At 39.2% G+C, this 19327-nt stretch overlaps 1 protein-coding gene across 4 annotated transcripts in view; it reads right to left on the reverse strand.

Annotated features, from left to right (window-relative positions):
* Nucleotides 1–1115: 1115 nt before the first annotated feature.
* Nucleotides 1116–19327, reverse strand: part of RCBTB2 (RCC1 and BTB domain containing protein 2) — a 32935-nt gene continuing 14723 nt past the window's right edge. For 2 of the 4 annotated variants that reach the window (XM_041407207.1, XM_041407208.1), the window contains exons 8-13: nucleotides 17190–17332; nucleotides 14888–15078; nucleotides 11898–12024; nucleotides 8788–8951; nucleotides 8047–8177; nucleotides 1116–4745 (exon numbers count right to left, since the gene is read on the reverse strand). In XM_041407207.1, coding sequence (XP_041263141.1) covers nucleotides 4605–4745; nucleotides 8047–8177; nucleotides 8788–8951; nucleotides 11898–12024; nucleotides 14888–15078; nucleotides 17190–17332 — 897 coding nt within the window. In that variant the 3' untranslated portion in view covers nucleotides 1116–4604. Of the gene's footprint in view, nucleotides 4746–7475; nucleotides 8178–8787; nucleotides 8952–11897; nucleotides 12025–14887; nucleotides 15079–17189; nucleotides 17333–19327 lie in introns of those variants that run through there. The other 2 variants (XM_041407209.1, XM_041407210.1) reach the window with 2 other exon arrangements.

Below are 19327 nucleotides of genomic sequence, written 5' to 3' on the forward strand. Positions count from 1 at the left end.
ATATTATTTTATACAACTAATCAGTTTCTCACCTTTCAAGATAAATAAAATAGATTTAAAGGATTTACAGTCAGTGATTTTCTTATATTAGGTGATTTCTTATGGTACCTATCCAAATAAATACATATTAAAACTAATGGCTTTTTATTAGATATGGAGATCTTACTGTGTTGGACAGCACTTTTCTTAAAATGCTGTACTAAAAATGGCCTGGAATGTTGAAACTGTTCCAGGAAAAAAGAAAATTTGGAATCACAGCAGAAGCTGGGCACAAAATGTGATGGCCATTTTAGGTGCTTAACACCAAGCACCAATTTCTGTAGAAAGCTGAAGCCCTGGGTCTAAGATGAGGTCAGGTAAATTGTATCCTTTAAAGGCCCATTTCTGTCCATTGTTAAAGGGAATGGAATCTTATCAGCCAGGCTCTGTAGCCATGTGAGGGTGGATGAGCTGACTCCCAGCCCTCTTCATTTGATGTTTTATACCTTAATTTCTTCCTGCTCTGCACTGTTTCCAAATGCTGTTTGTTCTTAAATGTCATAAGAGCTTATTTCTTCTTCACTGCCTTTGGACTTGCAAGTGAAGGATTGTGTGCTGAGGCAGTGCTGGTGCAGAGGGGCTGTATGGAAGAGCAGGCTCCTCACAGGTACCAGAACAGCCACAGGGAATGTGCAAGTGCACATTTTCAGGCACAGGAGTGGCTGCTGGAAGAAACCTGTGTCAAATGTGAAGCAGCTGGAGGAGATGATGGCTGTGTGGTACCAGTGCACAGGACAAGCTGAAATATTCTAAAATGTAACAAGCTTGTCATAATATGCATTTGCTTAAGAAACTATGATTGGTATTCTGTGGACCATTTTATTAATCACAGTTTATTTAGTCACCAGGGCATTGATTTCTTTTAAAGGTGGAAATGCACTTGAAGAAATGCTCCAGCTTACAAATGTGTTATCTGGTGACAGTGATTTCCTAAGAACACAAATTAGCCTTCAAGGTACCTCTGTGAAATATTCTCTGCTTTGTTTTTTTTCCCCCCACATACAGTCAATTCAATCTACAAGCATCAAACTTTCTTCATTTTTACTGAAAAGAAAGGAAAAAAGTCCCACTCAAGCTGTTTTAAATATGGCATTTTATTAATGGTCTATTAAACCAGGTAAGCTTATATGGAACAAAAAAATCATTTCTGTAAAATCAGGCTGTAAACTTTCTGTAAACTTTCTACATCATTGGATGGTGGCCAATGACTCCTGTCTCTCTGGGGCAAATAGACGCTTTGTTTTACAAGGAAAGCCCATGGAAAGTGTTCAGATCATAAAGCAGCAGTTTACATAGTTACCAAGCATTGCAACAGAACTCTACAGGTGGATACTAGATGACAAGGCAGTGCTGGCTTTTAGCTTCAGTAACTTTGGAGAACCTTCAAATGATCCTACCCATGGATTTTTTTTTCTTTTCAGACTCCTTTCTGGAAAGCAGAACATTGCTTTTTATTTAAACCCCAGACACAGTTTCTGCTTGACCAAATTTTCAGTTTTTAATAAATACCTTTTTTCTGTGGTAACCTAAAACAGAACAATACTTTATTAAGTATTTAACCTGCAAGATACACAAACACAAGGTTGTTGCAGTCCATCTCACCACAGTGAAATACATCCCTAATTTCTTCTGCAATGTCCCATGGTAGGGATTCAAGCACATATTTACATCCATGCACCCACATTTAACCACCTAAGCCAGTAAGGGTGTTTTTTCTTTGAACACATGCAACACAAATTAAAAAATTAAATAAATAAATGTTTCTATGAGTGTAACACTATTACATCCAGGTCAGATAATATAGAATAAAAGCCAATGCTGACACATTAGATCTTTAGAATCACCCTCTGTCCAGAGATGCTTTTTCTCAAAATTACAGGCTTTGTCAATTACTCTGAAATTGCAAGTTGGCTTTAATGTGTATGGTTAGCTGGAAATAATGAGCAGGAAGGAAGTAAATTGGAAAAAAATGACACTTTGTTCTATTAAGCCAAAAATGTCTTGTTCTAAGCAGCGTGCCATTTCAGCTGCAATCTGTTCAACTACTTTGTCATGAACTTGAGCTAATGGAGGAGAGTGGTGTCCCTTTCCAGTGCTATCATTCCATGCAGTAGTGTCCCCAGAGAGCCAGATAAGGTTTCTGACCAGATGTTGAGTCAAAAAAACCCCCATCATTTCATGTTTATAGTCTTTTGTTCGATTCTTCTGAGTAAAACAACAGAAACGTGTGGCGAGACCTTTCATAATACACACCTTAGGAAAGCAGGAGTGACCACTGCCTACCAGGGGTGGGGGTTCCCAGCTGGTTCCATTCCCCAGTGAGACTGGATGTGTGCCAGCGTGATGCCGTCGGGGTGGGTGGGACAGGGCCTGGCGCCAGCTGCTGCCCCGAGGCTGGGATGTGGTGGTACACCCTTGTTCCATGCACTGCTACCCTGAAGGAAGTGCTGGCAGGTGTATCTGGTAACTGGGGCTTACCCAGGGATAGGCAGCCTTGGCTCAATGGAATTCCTTGTGCCCACACCGGTCTGATCAGTGCTGGGCTACAGCACACAGGGCTGGCAGTGAAACTGTGCGCTGCAGTGACGCTGTTTCCCTGTCTGCAGTAACTTCTGTCTGTGTGCTGGTGTCAAGTGCTTCTCTACACAAACTTAACAAAACTGATCTCCTCCCCCAGCAAAGCTGTGTTTTTGATGAATCTGCATTATGTATTGGAAAGGTTTTGACCACTTCTGTTTGAATACAAAATACTGACACAGCTGCTAAGAACAGAATAATGCTGCTGGAGGAAGTTGTAGTCATCACTGAGGGGGTGGCAGAATGTGTTTGTTAGCAGTAGATATTCCAGTATATGTCTAGTGAGGGGCTGAAGCAAATGTCTCAAACACAAGTAAATATTTACCACAGCATTTCCTAAAATACTTGCTCATCACCCTCTTCCTAAATAAATTCTGCTACCTGTGTGCTTCACCTTTCCTCTCATACACACAGGGCCTGGGGTGAAGGCCCTACTCACTACTCCTCTTCCTCTTTTTCCTCCTCTCTTCCTCAAAGAACAGGACTGTTTGAGAAATGAGCCTCCAATATAGTAAAGAACAGCTATTTCTACCTTAGACATGAAGATGTGATAATTTAAGGGACTTCAGTTCTTAGAAACCCCATTTGAGGATTAGAAAAGGTCATTGAAGGATGCTGTGGCACAGCAGGGACCTGCAGGAAGGTTGCATGATTACTTATATAATTATATTCGTGTACTGAGCCTGGTCATCCAGCTTTTTGTCTTCCCCATTCATAAAATACTGGAAAAGGCACTTGAAGTCACTTCACTCAGTCAAAATCTGAAATTCTCAGCGTTAATTCACAGTTACCTGTTAGAAAATTCAAGTAAATGCTCCATAAGCTCCACATCTTCTGTAATGGGGCAAACCTCTCTGTGCAGCACTGGGTGGGTTTTTCACCTTAATTCACTTCAGCCAGTTAGGAATTAAGCATCTACTCCACCTTAGCCACTGATGATCAGTGCTGGGAGAGAGGCATGTCCAGAGGGCATCTCCTCTCTCCTGAACAGCCCTGACAGGAAAGTGGAGTGGTCACCTCACAGCTCTGACCACAGGAGAATCCGAAATGCCATATTTGGACAAGATACCTTTATCACCATTTGGAACATAGTGTCAGTTCACTCTTAAAATTTAATTAATTTGAAGTTACCATTTCAAAATCACCTTTTTCTCCATTTTTCTGAAGTTGATCTGTCTGAGGAGAGACAGCAAAACAGGAATAAATACGCCTCAAGCAGAACTTGAAGATAGCTTGTTTGGGTTTGTAACTAGGTGGTTTTCTTAGTAGTAAAACTCAGCATGACAATTCACATACCAGACAAACTTGGTGAGGGCTTCCATTGGGGTGCCAGGGACATGCCTCCCATGAAAAGGGAGATCCTTTTCATTCTGGCTAAACAATGAGACAAGTGCTGGGAACTCAAAACGGTAATATCCTTCTGAAGCTCCTCATAAATTAACTCCCAAATAAACAAGTGAGACACACCCTCCTACAAACCAGAAAGCTTCTCATCCTAAAGAACTTAAGGTATTTTACCCTATGTCCAGAAAAACAAATTTGTATCTTCACTGGATTATAAAAAGAAGCCCATTATGGCATATTAAATGAGTTTTGAGACAAAAATACACTATCAAAGTTTTAGCAGCAAAGAGGTCACTGTCCCATAAAATCCAAACACAGACTGCTTAAAAAAAATAAAATTAGACAGACTAGATAATGAATGACAAGCTTAGTTTGCTTGACTTTGGGTGGGAAAGGGTAGTTACTACATTAGATTTTTGTGTTAAATTCTGGCTGTTGGCAAGGGAGAGTCACCACACACCTACATGCAGCCATCCTTACAACAAAGCCTGCATGTTAGTGGACTTCTACACACTCCCTAAGCTGATGGACACCGAGACTGTCCTTCCAAACCATTGCACATTCTGAGCACAGAGGAGTTCTCCAAAGGAAAGGTATTCCAGAAGGGAAGAGGACATGCTCTTCAGCTTGGTAGTAGTCAGACCTCAATTTCGGAATGCTCCCACTCTGCTGGCTTTGCTAATGAAGTTTTTCAGGAGGTCATGGTCCATGTCTGCAAAGCCTTGAGTTTGTGTAACAACAGTCAAATGGTTTATGCAAAATCTGAAGCAAAATTCTTCCAAGTCCTAGGAACAAATTTGAGTCATTTGTAATACGAATGACTAATAAAATTATTAACATTATTACTTTGTTTCAAATCTGTCATTTAATTAGCAGAGAATATACCAGATTGTTCCCATTATCAACCCCTTTTCCAATCCTTTTGATGAGATCACAAATGATAGGATGAAGTTTTTTTTATACAAACTATTCAATAAACCCACTTGGAGAAAACAGGATTAGCTGCCTAAATCAACTCTAGAGCTCCATCACATTTACTAGAATTTACTACACATTCATTAGAAAAGTTACCAACAGGTGAAACCATCAAATTGCCCCAAACAGTACTAGAGCGTCAAGAACTCATTTTTGTCCTCCCTGCACTGCATTCAGTAGTGGTCCTGTGAAAAAGAGCAGATCTGCTAGTCATGCTGGAAATAAAAGCAAAACATGATGAAAAAGGGGATGATGCTTGCTGAACACAAACTGCATGTTGGGATACATGTGTCTTTCATGGCAAACCTAGGAATTTAATCCCTCTGTCTAACGGGAGTTCCAGATAGCACAAAATATTCTGTCTTGTCCTGGTCTCACTGTAAGAGGATGCTCAGCTGTTCAGCACAGGATGGCTGCAAGCCATCAAGCCAAACAACCAGGACTGCACACAGCAAATTCTTCCCATTCAAACTCTTCACAACAGTGGCAATCCTTCTCTCCATGCACTGGCTCAGTCTCCTTTAGTTGGCTCCTATGCAACAACTTGCTTGAAGAAAAATTAATTACCTTCTGCAGCCAGAGCTGGAGCCAGCAGCAAGGAAGTCAGAGTTGATTCATAAACTATTAAAACTCTCAATGCTACAGCAAAAAGAGTAATCCATGCCAATTTGATTCTATGTTAACTACACAAACATTGCAGCCTAGGATTAATAGTAGAAAGATACTCAACAGACTACCTGTGCATTTCCTTTTGAAAACTTGTCCTTAGAATCTGTGTTTCAAGATGTAACAAAGGCATAAACTGAAGCACAAAATACCCTTAAAGAAGAAATATGGTATAGCAAGTATCTCTCATCAACAACTAATGTGAAAGTAGAAACAGAATGAGAATAGAAGAAGCAAAAAAACAGAGGAAATAAAAAATGTAGACAATCAAAGACAATGGCACCTTAAGTTCCAGCAGACTTCTGAAATGGTACTGTTAGAACCTGAGCTGCTATACAGTCAATGTGTGAATTTTTATGCTAGTTAAAACTATCAGCAGCTAATTTTTCTGATGCTGGTATGAATAGGACCATAGATTATAGAGAATCCTGGTCACTCATTTTGCAGTTTCAAGAAATACTGTCTTTTTTATTCTGTTTTATAGCAGATGATTAGTCTAAACTTTGCTACAGTGTGTATGAGAAATATGCTTTAAAATAACTTATAGCAGAAACTCTTTGTATTTTCTGAGGATAGGAAAAAATATTTTTGTACATCTTAAATCCTAAGAGATGTATACAGTAGTCAAGTTAGTCTTCATTTAATTTGCAAAATGAATGGCATGTCACGTACCACTATAATCTTTCCCTTGCAGTGTTCACATTTAATGACAAAAAAATGGAATTCTATCTTTTCAAACTTCCAAAATATAAAGCCTCTTTCATAATCCTTCTTTTGGCAGTTTTCTACTGAAGTCCTGACCCAGTGCACATGGTTCTCAAACCAGGAGTTACTATATTAATGTAGTACACTAGAAGATCCTGGTTTATTCCATGATTCCTTAGACAGAGGTTATCCCCACGTCTTTGATAAAGAAATCTTTGCTGCACTTCCAGCCCTTTCTGAGCTGTGGGTGCAGGGAGGAGGGCAACAATGCACTCCTGAGTTTGGCACATTTGGCAAGTGAACCAATTCATCACCTGACAATTGTGTTAAACTGTGTTACAGGTTTTGAAAGAACAAAACACTGAATCATAGAAGGAAGAGTAGGATAACATATATTTAGTTATCCAGCCAATCCCTTTTATTGTGTCTCAGGCCTTACGAACTCCGGTATTTTCTTTGTTCAGGCTAGTTTTACTACTTCACAACACACCTAAACGTATCTTTAACTCCTTCACCAGGTACACACCAACCAGAAATACTTCTGCTTTGAAGATGTTCAAAAATTCTGGAAAGCTTATAAGAGGAGAAACTAAAGAATAAAACTTTAATGAAAAATCTGCTGTTAAGATTTTTCGTTAAAAGAAGAGCACCAAACCACTGGGTCATGCCTTCCTGTAGAGTCTTCCCTGCTATGCTGGGCTTGTAGCAGCACAGCACACTGAGAGCCCAAGTCCTTTTTTGACCCAGACATCCATGCCCTCTGTTTCGGATATGGGGTTACAAATGCCTTGTAACTGGCAGCTGGCACTCTAACTATCTACCAGTCTCTTGTTATCCTGTCTTTCATGCACAGAACTCACTGACTTCCAGTCTCCTCTTTGCAACTGCTAAACAAATTCATCTCCGGTAGTTTGCTGTCTCCATACTGCATGGACTACTGCAACATTTTTAATTCAGTGTTTTTTCAGTCACTTCTACTTGCCTCCCATACCTGAAAAATTATTTATAACAATGTCCCCTACATCTGAAATACATAAGCAGACTTTTTGAATAATAAAACCCACCACACAGTTATTTCCACAATCATCACAGCACTAGGAAGATGAGAAAAGGAAAATATCTTTGAAAGTATTTCTTTACCAAAAAAGCACGGATAACAGGTTGAGTGCTAGTGACTCATTCCAGAATCAAGGGCAGACCAGATGACAGGATATGGGGGGAGCATTAACAATAGGTAATTTGTTATATGTCAGCATATTTCTTTGTAAACAGTATTGCAAAAGTGGATTTTTAAAATTAAAGCACAAGTGTAAATATGCAGGGACTTTACAGGTAACTCCTCCCAGTGCCAGTAAAAGTCAGCACCAGAGTGACTATACCAGACAGCAGCAGACAAAATGATCAGGTGGAGAACTCAGGAAGTGAAAGGGCAAAATCCAAAGGCAGAGATGTAAATGGCAGTGAGAAATCTGCATGCCAAGCCCTGCAGTGCCACATGACAAGGAAGGAAGCAGATTAAAAACCCTGACTCACAGGGGCAAGCCAAAAGGGCAGGAAGAAAACACTAAATTGGGAGTTTTAAAATTTTTATTTAACAGCTTAAAAAGGGGAAAAAACCCATTTGTTAAGCCAGAAAGGGAAATTACAGTAATCATGCCTCATCAATTAAATACAGTCATGTTTACATTAGGCAGCTTCATTTCTCAGAAAACAGCTGCTTACCTGAGGAGAAGTTCTTACCTGAGCTTCATACTTGACAGCAGCAGAAAGGAGAGCAATGGCATTCTCTTCACAAATGCCTTGTTTGATCGTTTGCTGGCAAAGCTTTTTCAGTCTGTTTTCTCTATACAGCGTTGCCAAATCTAGCAGCCCTGTGAAAATTTATACAGCTTCAACTATTCTGGTGCAAAATATATTAGTGGCTTTTCAAATTAATCAATCACCCTTTTGTTTTAGGCTGAATGAATCAAAGACTTGCTCTGTTTTTTTTCCACTAGATGACGTGTGCATTTTTTAAGGTCCCCTACAGAACCATCAAAAAAGGAACCATTTTATTACTATGCAAGTGTTCTGTTCTCTTGTTCTCATTCTGGACATCAATTACTGACTTACAGCCTCTTAAATTCATACAGGGAAGAGCTCCCTTTTCATTCAGGATCAAAAATCAGTACAGCTACTCAAACAAGTAAACTTTCAGGGGCATTAGCGCCTTTCTAAATAAAAAAAAATGTTCTTAATAAGAGCAACAATCAGTTCTTTCTGAAAACATTTCACCTTTGATCTCATTGCATGTCCACCACTCATTCTCCTTGGGCATGTTTCCTGCTACTGCATCCTTTCTTCCTGACACCTGCCAAATTCAAGATTTAAGTGCTAATGAAACTAAAATCAACAAGCCCTGCTTTCCTTACTCTGTAATGACACACAGATTGAACTTTTCAAAACCAATAATCTGGAGTAATTTCCATTTATGGTAAATACCTATTGCATCTTCAGGAGGGAGCCTAATGTTGTCTGTATACAGATATTCCAGGAAGGCTCGGTAAACAGGATAAGAAAATTCACTCATTTCTATAATTTCATCATCATTATTGAGTACGGAGCGAAAATGTTCACACCTACAAAACATGAACAAAGATTGTACACTGCAAAGAGTTAAGCTTGAAAGATGAGCTGCAGCAAGAAGTTGGTAAAAAAAAAAAAGTCAGTCCTACAGACTAAATCCAAAAGCAGAACCTCTAGCTACATGATTTCTTACTTTGAACATGTTCATTTCTTTAAGCCTTATAAGCCTGATACATATAATTCAGAATTTTATTCCTGTTGTTAATATTTTATGGCAGAATCCATTTATACTTACAATATCTACACGGATTATCCATCTGGTTTTGATGCCATTTTTAAAAATACATTATACATTAACAATCAATTTTATTACCTGTCTCATAGCACCTAAAATTTACAATTAACTTAGACATTTCTGAGATTTGACCCTGATTTCTCCAGCATTTCCTAATGAAGAGGGAAATTATTAATGATTTTAGATATAATTTATTTTAGTGTCAGAGTCCCTACACAATTTAGCATTAATCATTACATTCAAGGATTAAATTACTGAAAGTGAACACACTCTCACTCAGGTCTTTCATAATTTTTTCCTTACAAGTCTGAATACTTTTATGACAGATACAAACAAGGACAAAGCACTGCTTTTAGTAGCTGTAATCTGTAACTTCCAGTTCACAGGAATTTACAATGCACTGTAACTTACTGTTCCCTAAAAAGCATCCTAACATGCACACTGTTTTCAAATTTTTTGTTGATAAAAATGAACATCTCCACTTCTGGTAACTTTTCCTACAACAACCATAATTTAATCATACTTCTTTGTACTATGCTAATTTGTAATTCTCCCACATCTGAATTTTCTCTTCTTTTACTCAAACTATCCCGTAAAAAGTAAGATGGTTTCCTTTTAATGTCTCTGAGACAAAACTACAACTTAAAGACAGTATCACTTAAATCCAAATGAAAAATAATTATTGAACAAATGACTTAATTTCTTCACATTTTAGTTGTTAATGAAAGAATTGTTTATCTTAGTATTTTGGGGCTTTTAATAGAATAATGGAACTTCTTGTCAAATTCATAAAGAAATATAAGTCATTATTTAGCTTCTGCCACATCTTTTACCACCTTCTAGCATTGGGAGAGGCAGACAAAACCTCATTGTTTTAGAGCCCCATGTTAAGCAGTGGCGACAACATTTTCCATCCAGCATGGATCAGACCTTGGGAATGGTCTGTGCCCCAATGGCACCACATAAAAGTCAGAGAGAAGGTGATACACACTGATCCCTGAAAAATTAAGTAAATGAAAATAAAAATTGGTTAGCACACATCCTCCAGTCTGCAAAGTATCTTGGAGTGACTGATCCCTTGGAGTGTCTCTCCCTGTCACTGTCCCCGAGCAGGCCCAGCGCAGACCCCCGCTCTGGCGGGCAGAGCTGGGAAATCCCACCCACGCACGGGGACGTCTGCTCCTGCAGGCAGCGCTGGCCTTGGGCTGCTCCCACGGGGCCGGGTGCTCCCTGACATTCCTCCAGCACTGCCAGCCACTAACCACCAACAATGGGATCCACTTCAAGAACAGGAATGGAACCAGATGGAAAGAAGTCCTCATGAGCAGTAAAGAAATGACTAAACAATAAAAAGGAACTTTTAGCAGCACTGCTTTCATGACAATACTCCAGGCCAAATGTTGCAAAACATTTTTAAATACTTTGATCCAGTTGCACCATGAGAGCAAAGAAAATATTAATTTTACAGACTGTGCCTGATGCTTTATTATTCCTTCACAGTATTTTGGTAACATCATATATGTAAATCCATTTTAGAGTTAGACACTTCCTTCACAGAATGCCATATAATCTGAGAAAAATAGAGCAAGAAAAAGGAAATAATGGGAAAGCTACATGTAGTCTGACTATCAGGAAAACAAACCTCAGGAGTATCTTGGACATACACAAGATTTGCTGTGGTATTTGATGGAGAACACATGGTGTTCCAAATGAAGAGGGTGGACTATAGGCATGAATGTAATGAATAAGCAATGAAACAAGTAATGGGAAGACAAAAGTAATACAGGTAATCAGAGTAGCAAGAGGAGAGCAGAAAAAAACCCAACAAAACAAGGACAGGCAATAATTAACAAGGAATTTTAATTTCATAAGAAGTATACAAAAAAATCACTAACAGGACTCAGGAGCAAAAGTAGGAAGATGGAAGTGGTGATAAGCTGAGATAGCCAAGCATTTTGAGAAAAGAAACAGCAAAGAGAAAAAAATATTACAACAATGAGGAGGATGAAGCAGAAGCAGTTGGCAAGGCAGAAGAGATCTAAAGCAGAGTCTCTAGAATATCACAGGAGAAACCCCATTAGCAGTAACAAATTAATTTCTCTGCATGATAATAACAAAGAGATCATTCTGTAGATCTGCTTATGTAAAATCTCACCATAAAGTGGTCTTAACTTGCAAAAAAGTTGTAAAAACAGAAAAAAAAAGCCAGCTTAAAAGTCAAACACTGATAAGAATGTTTACAACATGTATAACAAGAAATCTGTCATAAAAGGGGAAAAAAGATCATCTGGATAGCACCTACAGAAGCTGCCAAAACAACTGAAGGATCCTGTGGAAGGAAAGAGTGCCAAGGATAAACACAGCCCCCTTAAATCATTCTGGTGGAAAAAGCCAAGCACATAAAGGAGGAAAAACCTGATTCTAACTACTGAGAAGACAGCAGAAGGAAGTGAGCCTTTTCCTTGGCAGCAAAAGGTTATTGGAAATCAAGGACGAGGCCATTTAGGAGCCCAAAGGAGAATAAATGTCAGATGGAGGGAAGTGTAGGCAGGTAGAGCAACATGTTTGATAATTACAGAGAGAGTAACAGTGAAAAACAGCAGATGAGGCCCTGACTCAGAGAAAAGGGAATCTGTAAGAATAAGTCAAGAATTTTTTTGTAGTGATGACTCAGAACAGTGAATTACACTGCACAGTTTAGTTTATACAATTTATACTGTTTGTTTCTTACCTAATTTTAAGAAGAACTTTATGAACATGAATGTATTTTCCATCCACTAGGAACTTCAGGTCTGCAGTTTCAGGGTTGTCAAATTCCTTCTTTAGTGACTGGGCTACTGTTAGATGGTCATCAGGCTCTAGAATAAATAGGGGACTTATACAAAGTTGTAAGCAATACAAATATCTCCCACTACAACATTCTGGGTATCTGTCAGCAATTAACGCCCTTAATAAATACATCTCCTTAAAGCTAGTAGAACCACCCAGCAACCTATATGTTCTGTCTGGGCCAGAAAAGCAAGGAAAGGACAGCTTTCTTCAGTCCTTTCTAGTTTCCTGCTCCAAGCAAATATCCCTATTAAAAAACATGTGAATTTTTACTCCACTCCTCTAACTCATCTATAGAAGGTCAGAAAAAAAAGTCTCAGAAGTTTACTCCTCCATGTGATAGAAAATGCTATCAACTATTAGTGAGTAAATTATATAAAACTGAAACTATTAGTTATTACAAGAGCCTCAAAAGATCAATTAAAAAAAAATTTCTGAAATGTTCCCATAAGGAGACATCATATTACAGCAAAAATGAATCTATTACAGAAACAACATATTGGTTGGCAGCAAAATTGCACAGTGCAATGTCCCTAAAAGTAAATACCAACACTTACAACTTTATTCCAAAAGAATAGCTTTCCCTAGACTTAATGGTGCTAGAAGCACAGTGTGTCAAGGTCTGCATACTCCTGTTGGTGTCATATGTCTGTATGACATATGTGCATGCACATGATATCTGCATTATAAAGTTACCAAACAGCTTTGAAAAGTCCTCCATTATCTGCACACAAAACTTTTGCCTACTGAACTGATCCACATCTCCATCACATAGCCTCAGAGAACCATCTTTTTTAATACTACTAAAAAAAAATCAACAACCCACTCTACCCCCAAACCTCATTCATAACTGTGACAACATTTTGTCTTCTTACCATATAAATACATATTATGGGTTTACACAGATCTTGTGGGTCAGTAATTAGTTGTTCTCTACAGAAAATTACATAAATGCTAGGTCTTGTAACCTATCAAGCTAGAAATTAGAATAGTACTCTGCTGGAAATAGAAAGACCTTCTCCACAAGCTCTAAAAAAGCTTAACACGCACGTACACTTTGATACTGTTACACTTTGTTTAGCACAGTCATTTTGCATTTCATTTAGAGAATGTCAGGCATGCACAATTTGGGTAGGTACAGATAACATGGATGGGGGAAAGAAACCCAATATAGTGATGATAAAAAAAGATAAATATTTCTGAAACAACAATACTATAAAATACTTTGTTAGTTCTTATTTTGTACAATGCATGGTTTATTTATTCAGACCTCTGCTAGCTAAACAAGTAAGCATTTTAACAACTAATGCAAAGGTGAAATTCTTCTTCAAATTAACTGGCAATCCAGGTGTCCACCAAGACACATCTCCAGCTGACTTCTACAGCCATCAGAGGAAAACTGAATATAGTGGGGCGCAGCTTTAAAACTCTTAGAGAAAAACCAGATGTTTTTATCTGTTACAGTAGTGAAAGGGGAGCCTGAGGAAGGAAATGAAGAGGCAGTTCCCACTGACAAGGCACAAAGCCAAGAAAACTCCTTGGCAGCTTAAGAATTGTATTAGAAATGTTAGAACTGCCACAAACATGGAGAGAATGAGAATGCCTGGGTGTGGAGGCACCAGAATAAAAAGGACAGAGAAGGGCTGTAAGCATGGCAGATGTCCATGGCATATAGGTCAGGAGATGTAAGATCCCAGGAGACAGCTGCCTGAGGATTCTCACCACGCATACATCAGATGACAAACAACAGTGAGTCAGTTCTGACAGCTTGCCAGGGTGGGACAGGATGAAGAGGCCAGTCACCCTCAGCTCCTGGAGTGTGCAAAAAGGCACAACCGACACCAGCACAGTCACTTAACTAAAAACAACCCAGGAGACATGACAAGGGCCTGATAGCCAGCATCCTTTTTCCATGTCATCACAAGGAGCCCTGCTCAGACCTCCTGAATAGTGCCAGGATGCTGGAGAGACTACTTGGCACATATGAAAAAGTGGCTTTGGAAGTGCATCTGAAACTTGTTTTGTTTAAAAGTAAAGTAACCTTTTCCTCTGTAAGGCTTCACCTTATGCTTTGGTACAACACTGCTACAGTGTTATAGCTCTATTTCCAAAGGAACCTGGAAGTCAAGGTCAAAATATCCCAACCCCCCCCACACAATAAACAAATACACAAACACCCTAAAAACAACAACAAACAAAAACCCAAAACCCACAAGCCAAAACAAAGATACAAAAAAAAAAAAACAAAACCTACCAAAAAAAAGCAACCCAAAAAGCCCAAGAAATCAAGCAAAAAAACCCAACAACGCCCCAGCAACTTTATTAGAAACCATTATAGGATTAAAATGTAGCTGAAGAATGAGATCTCTGGTAGCCAATGATAATAACATATACTTAACTCTTTCTACTCCAGGCCATCAAGACAGATCCTAATGCTAATCAAACATCTGAGATCCAGCAACTTGTCTCTTCAGAAGACCAGGTCACGATCACTTGTGATGAGACTGAGTGCTTGTGGCCAATGGGAATTTGGATCCCTCAATTCTTAGTAGTCTACTTAAGAAAGCTTCAGAGCTCCTCAACTCAAATCCCCAAATTCAAACTCAGATTTTCCACCCAGAGCCACTGAACAGTCACACACAGAGGTTACACAGAAAACCCCTCCCCAAGCCTGAGGCACTTCCCCATAGAAATGAGCCACATCAATAAAACAGACAATTGTTTAGCTCTGCCATCAGGCTTTAGCAATTTTTCACCATTCCATATTACCACTTACACACACATAACACGCCATTATGACTACGCTTCCCGGTGTAAATTTTTGTGAGAAACTACATTTAGGCTTCAAGCACATGCAACAATTTTATCGGAATAAAAACCGCTCTGGCTCACCTACGGAGAGCAGGCGCCACATGACGGCAGGGGTGGCGAAGCAGGCGAACACGTCGTCGGTGCAGGCGAAGTGTGTGAGGTGGGGGAAGGTGACGGACTGCCCCCGGCACTGGCCCCACATGTACACCTGGCCGCTCTGCGTCTTGGCCGCCGACGTGTGCGCGGAGTGGCAGGCGGCGATCTCGATAACTCTGGATTGACGAGCGAACAAAAGGAGTGGTGTCACCATGATGTTTTATGAAAAATCCTTTGCTAGGATTTTTCTCCTAGCTGAGAAGCCTCAGAAAAGAAAGGTAAACAATTAACTATCTGATGGCTGTGGAATGTGGGCTGGACATTGTTTACCAACAGGTGCATCTTAGGTTGGCCCATGTGGATTGTTTTCACTTGATGACCAATCACAGCCACCTGTGTCAAGGCTGTGAGCAGTCACAAGATTTTGTTATTCATTCCATTCTTGCTCTTTCTAGCCTTCTGATGAATCCTTTTCTCTCTATGCTTTTAGTATAGTTTTACTATATCATTTTAATGTAATATATATCATAATAAAATAAACCAGCCTTCTGAAACATGGAGTCGAGATTCTCGTCTCTCCACTCATCCTGGGAGCACCTCACAAAGCATTCACCACAAAGGAGAAAGGCAAGTAATTCTCATTAAGAACAAAATGTAGTGAATAAGCTCACTGCCTCCTGTCTTTCTCTGGTGCAAGACATACTTTTAAGCAAGAATGCTTTCTGGTCACACACAGCAAAATTGAAAGGGTTTTTCTGCAAACAGTGTGCACTCCAAGTTTCTCTTTGGAAAAGCATCTTGGGAGAGAGCAGCCAGAGCTGCTCCCTGTACGCAGCACATACTCTGCTGACCCCTCAGCTCTCTCAAGCAAAGCTATGATGAGTTCCAAGTCTCTGAATGTCCTTGGTGGTGCTGGGCAGTGAGGGGAGTAGCTGTATTAAGCTGTAGAGAACAAATACTTGGAGAAGATGAAGAAGGAAATAAGGACGATTAAAAAAAAAAAAAGAAAATTGCATTTTGGCTTATAATTGAAAGACAATGGAAGTCTTTTTTCTGTTTGCTCATTGGTAACAATTATAAACCAACAAGTTAAACATACTTCTTCTTACTCATATAATTATTATTACTACTTATGTTTAAAGGACTTCTATTTTGCAAACTAAAATTTAAAACCAAACAGCACTTAAAGCTGTTTCTAAGTGTCCTTTAGCTAGGCTATGTCTCTAATCCCAAGACTGATTTAGGACTTCAAAACTCCCACTGTGTACAGCATTACACAATCCACTGTTTTGCAGTCTGAACTACTGCTTGTTTACTTGTGCTCTCAGCTGCCTGGGGATAATGGCAGGGAAACAACTTGCTTAAAGCTGTATGCACAAATCTTGCAGGCTTTAGTGAGGCAATATTTTCACTGACACCAAGAATTCATATTCTGACCAACAAAAGCCAAAGGCAGCATGCAACATTAAAACTTGTATTAAATTCTTATTGTAACATTTTAAAAGTGTCTGGGGAAAAAAATCAGTAACATTTGAAGCAAAACTACAACTACACACATAGAAATAGCAATGCTCAAGATCAGGCCATGTCTCATCACCAGAGCAGAGATGCCACTTCTTCACAATGATGTACTCAGACACAGGGTTAAGAGGGACATCTCACTTTCCTTCTTTTCACAACAGGAGCCCAAAATCAAGATTTCGGATCATATACATACTTGGCTTTACAACAGAAACAACCGCCCCACTGTCCCTCAAGGACCTAGAGGAAAATATTTAACTTGCAAAAATCGAAGCTGTATTTTTAGGCAACAATACCAAGAAATACCTCCTCCCTTTCTCTCTCCTGGATTATGAACCAGATTTAATAGCAGAAATAACACAAATTGCAGATGTCCACACTTCACTTTTTCTGAGTACACTTCTTGTCAAAAGTAGCATATTAAAATACAATTTATATTCACAGACAATAAAGCCTTTATTGTTGATTTCAAGCAATGACACTACACCACTGAAGGGAAACTGCAATTTAGGCCTTTAAAGCACAGTGTGAGCCGAAGCAGAAAATAGCATATTCAGGCTCAGAATGTTCAGTTTCTCTTTCACAGGGATGGTTATGGGACAGAATCAAGCACTTTCAGTGATAATTCTCTTCACATTTAGCAGATGAACCATTGCAAAAAAATTTCCTTCTCCCAAAAAATAAATAGATTAAAAATACCATAATTTTACGTAGTTCTTCTGTGAGTATGTCAACCAATGTCTGATTGCAAGACTGTAAGTATTACCTGTCCTTATCCACAATAACTGTTGTAGGGTAAGACTGGTTACTTTTATTCCCAGTACCTAACTGGCCGTATGAATTGGCTCCCCAGGCATATATCTGACCTTCATCTGTTAGCACTAATGTATGTGCATAGCCACAGGCAACCTGTAAGGAATAATAAAAAGAAGAAAACCTTGTTTTTATGCAGTGGTAAGTTAAAACAGATAGATATCTTATGCTATAGGTTAATGCCATTGATTCTAGGCTAGTGTAAAAATTAAAAATACAGGTAAGTTTATTAAAAATGAAAGGAAGGTAGATGAGGTGACTTTGAGGAAAAACATTTACCAATCAGAAACTCTGACAGATAATTTCAAGAGCAGAGCAAAAAGAATAGCTGAAAACTGAGAAAGAAGGGAAGCTATATGACAAATTTGAGCAATATGCAGAAAAGATTGTCTGTCTTGCATTGACGTTGCTCCATGGACAACTGCTCCAATACGAATAGCTTCACCACTGGAAAAACAGCTGAGGTCTCCCTGTCTGACCCTCTCATCTCTGACTGACAGCCACACAAAACTGCCCCCTCCCTGTGCCAGCTCTCGTGCTCAGAGAATCCTCTGCTGAGGTACATGCCCATCCCTGGAAGTGCTCATCCCTCAGGTTCACTGGGGCTCTGAGGAACCCAGTCCAGTGGAAGGTGTCCCTGCCCATGGCAGGGGATGGAACTGGATAGTTTTTAGGGTCCCTTTCAACCCAGGCCATTCTGTAACTCTCTAAACTTACTGCAAGAAAACTCTCACAGTGTGGTCTGAGAACCACACAAGATAATCAACAGGAGCAATCAGCCAGGAAAGAGAGGGAAGAGACAAAACTCTCCATTTTGATGGCAGCACACAACTGTATCAACTCATAACTTCAGGGAAACCCCCTTGGTCCTGCTGAGCTGCCTCCTCACATCAGATTGTTCCAAAAATCCACTTCATATATGCAGCACATACCCCACATACAGACAGATACATAGTGGCAACACTACCAGCAGCAGTCCTGCTCTGCAGTAGTTTGTGTAATTTAGAAGAGACAGATGGCTACCAAAAACCAATTTACATTGTTCATAACTAGCTCACCTATCTTCATATGATCTGCAAAGATACACCATAAACACATATACTCCACTGACATCCATGAAGCATGTGATGTTCTTTAAGTGAAATAAACCATCAAGTTATTTACTGAGTGGAGATCTACAACATGGTATTAATCGGTATCAAGTAAAGGAAGTGAATGGGAATAGAATCTAAGCCAAACTTGCTGGAGCATTCACTCTCTAAATAGAAGAATAAATACAGGGAAACATAATACTCACTTTATTATGTTACTATCCAACAGTAATTGCTACCAGCAAAGCTACTGTCTACATCCTAGGCTCTGAATATAAAATTATGTCATTAAATGAGTTTGTTTTAAAAGAATTAAATTCATAGCTTTCCTGAGTAAATGCAATAAATAGGATCCAAAGTTCAAAATGCTCTTGCAAATTTTCAATAGGTTACAAAACCCATGATTTCTAACAGCTTGTATAATTTTCCTGTCAGTATCCTCTATTTTGCATGAATCAATTAAAAACTTCCAGAAACAGTCTTGCAGTCACTTTAAACATTTCTTATTATACAAAAGAAGTTATCACTTTGCTAGTTACACTGACGGCAGCCCCGCTACTTGCTAAAGTGCAATAATCTCCAAAGGTCAAGACTAACTGTGGAATCATACCAAATGTTAGCCAAATGCAGTGGGAGGCAATTTGTTCAGTGTGTGGTGTCCAAACACCAGTAAGTCACTGTGGATGAAGTGCAGTTCTAAAATGAAGTTCAGTCTGCAACACAGACAAACTGCTAAACTGCAGCATTTTTCCAGAAAAAAAAAAGCAGGGGTTAATGAAGAATGGAATATACTAGAAAGACTCTGTTATTTACTAAAATAACAACAATATTTTTAAATTAACTTTCACGGGATAAAAAAGAAGAAAAAAAACCAAACTGTTTTAATGGTCTAGTCCTCTAAGTAAAATCCTGACCTCACTGAAGTCAATGGCAAAATTCCCACCAAACTCCACAGGGTCACAGTCTCTCCCCTGTTGGGAGAGGTCCACTTTAGGACACG

This window comes from Onychostruthus taczanowskii, unplaced genomic scaffold, assembly GCF_017590055.1.
Source record: "Onychostruthus taczanowskii isolate IOZ18803 unplaced genomic scaffold, ASM1759005v1 scaffold26, whole genome shotgun sequence".
In the NCBI taxonomy this organism is placed as follows: Eukaryota; Metazoa; Chordata; class Aves; order Passeriformes; family Passeridae; genus Onychostruthus; species Onychostruthus taczanowskii.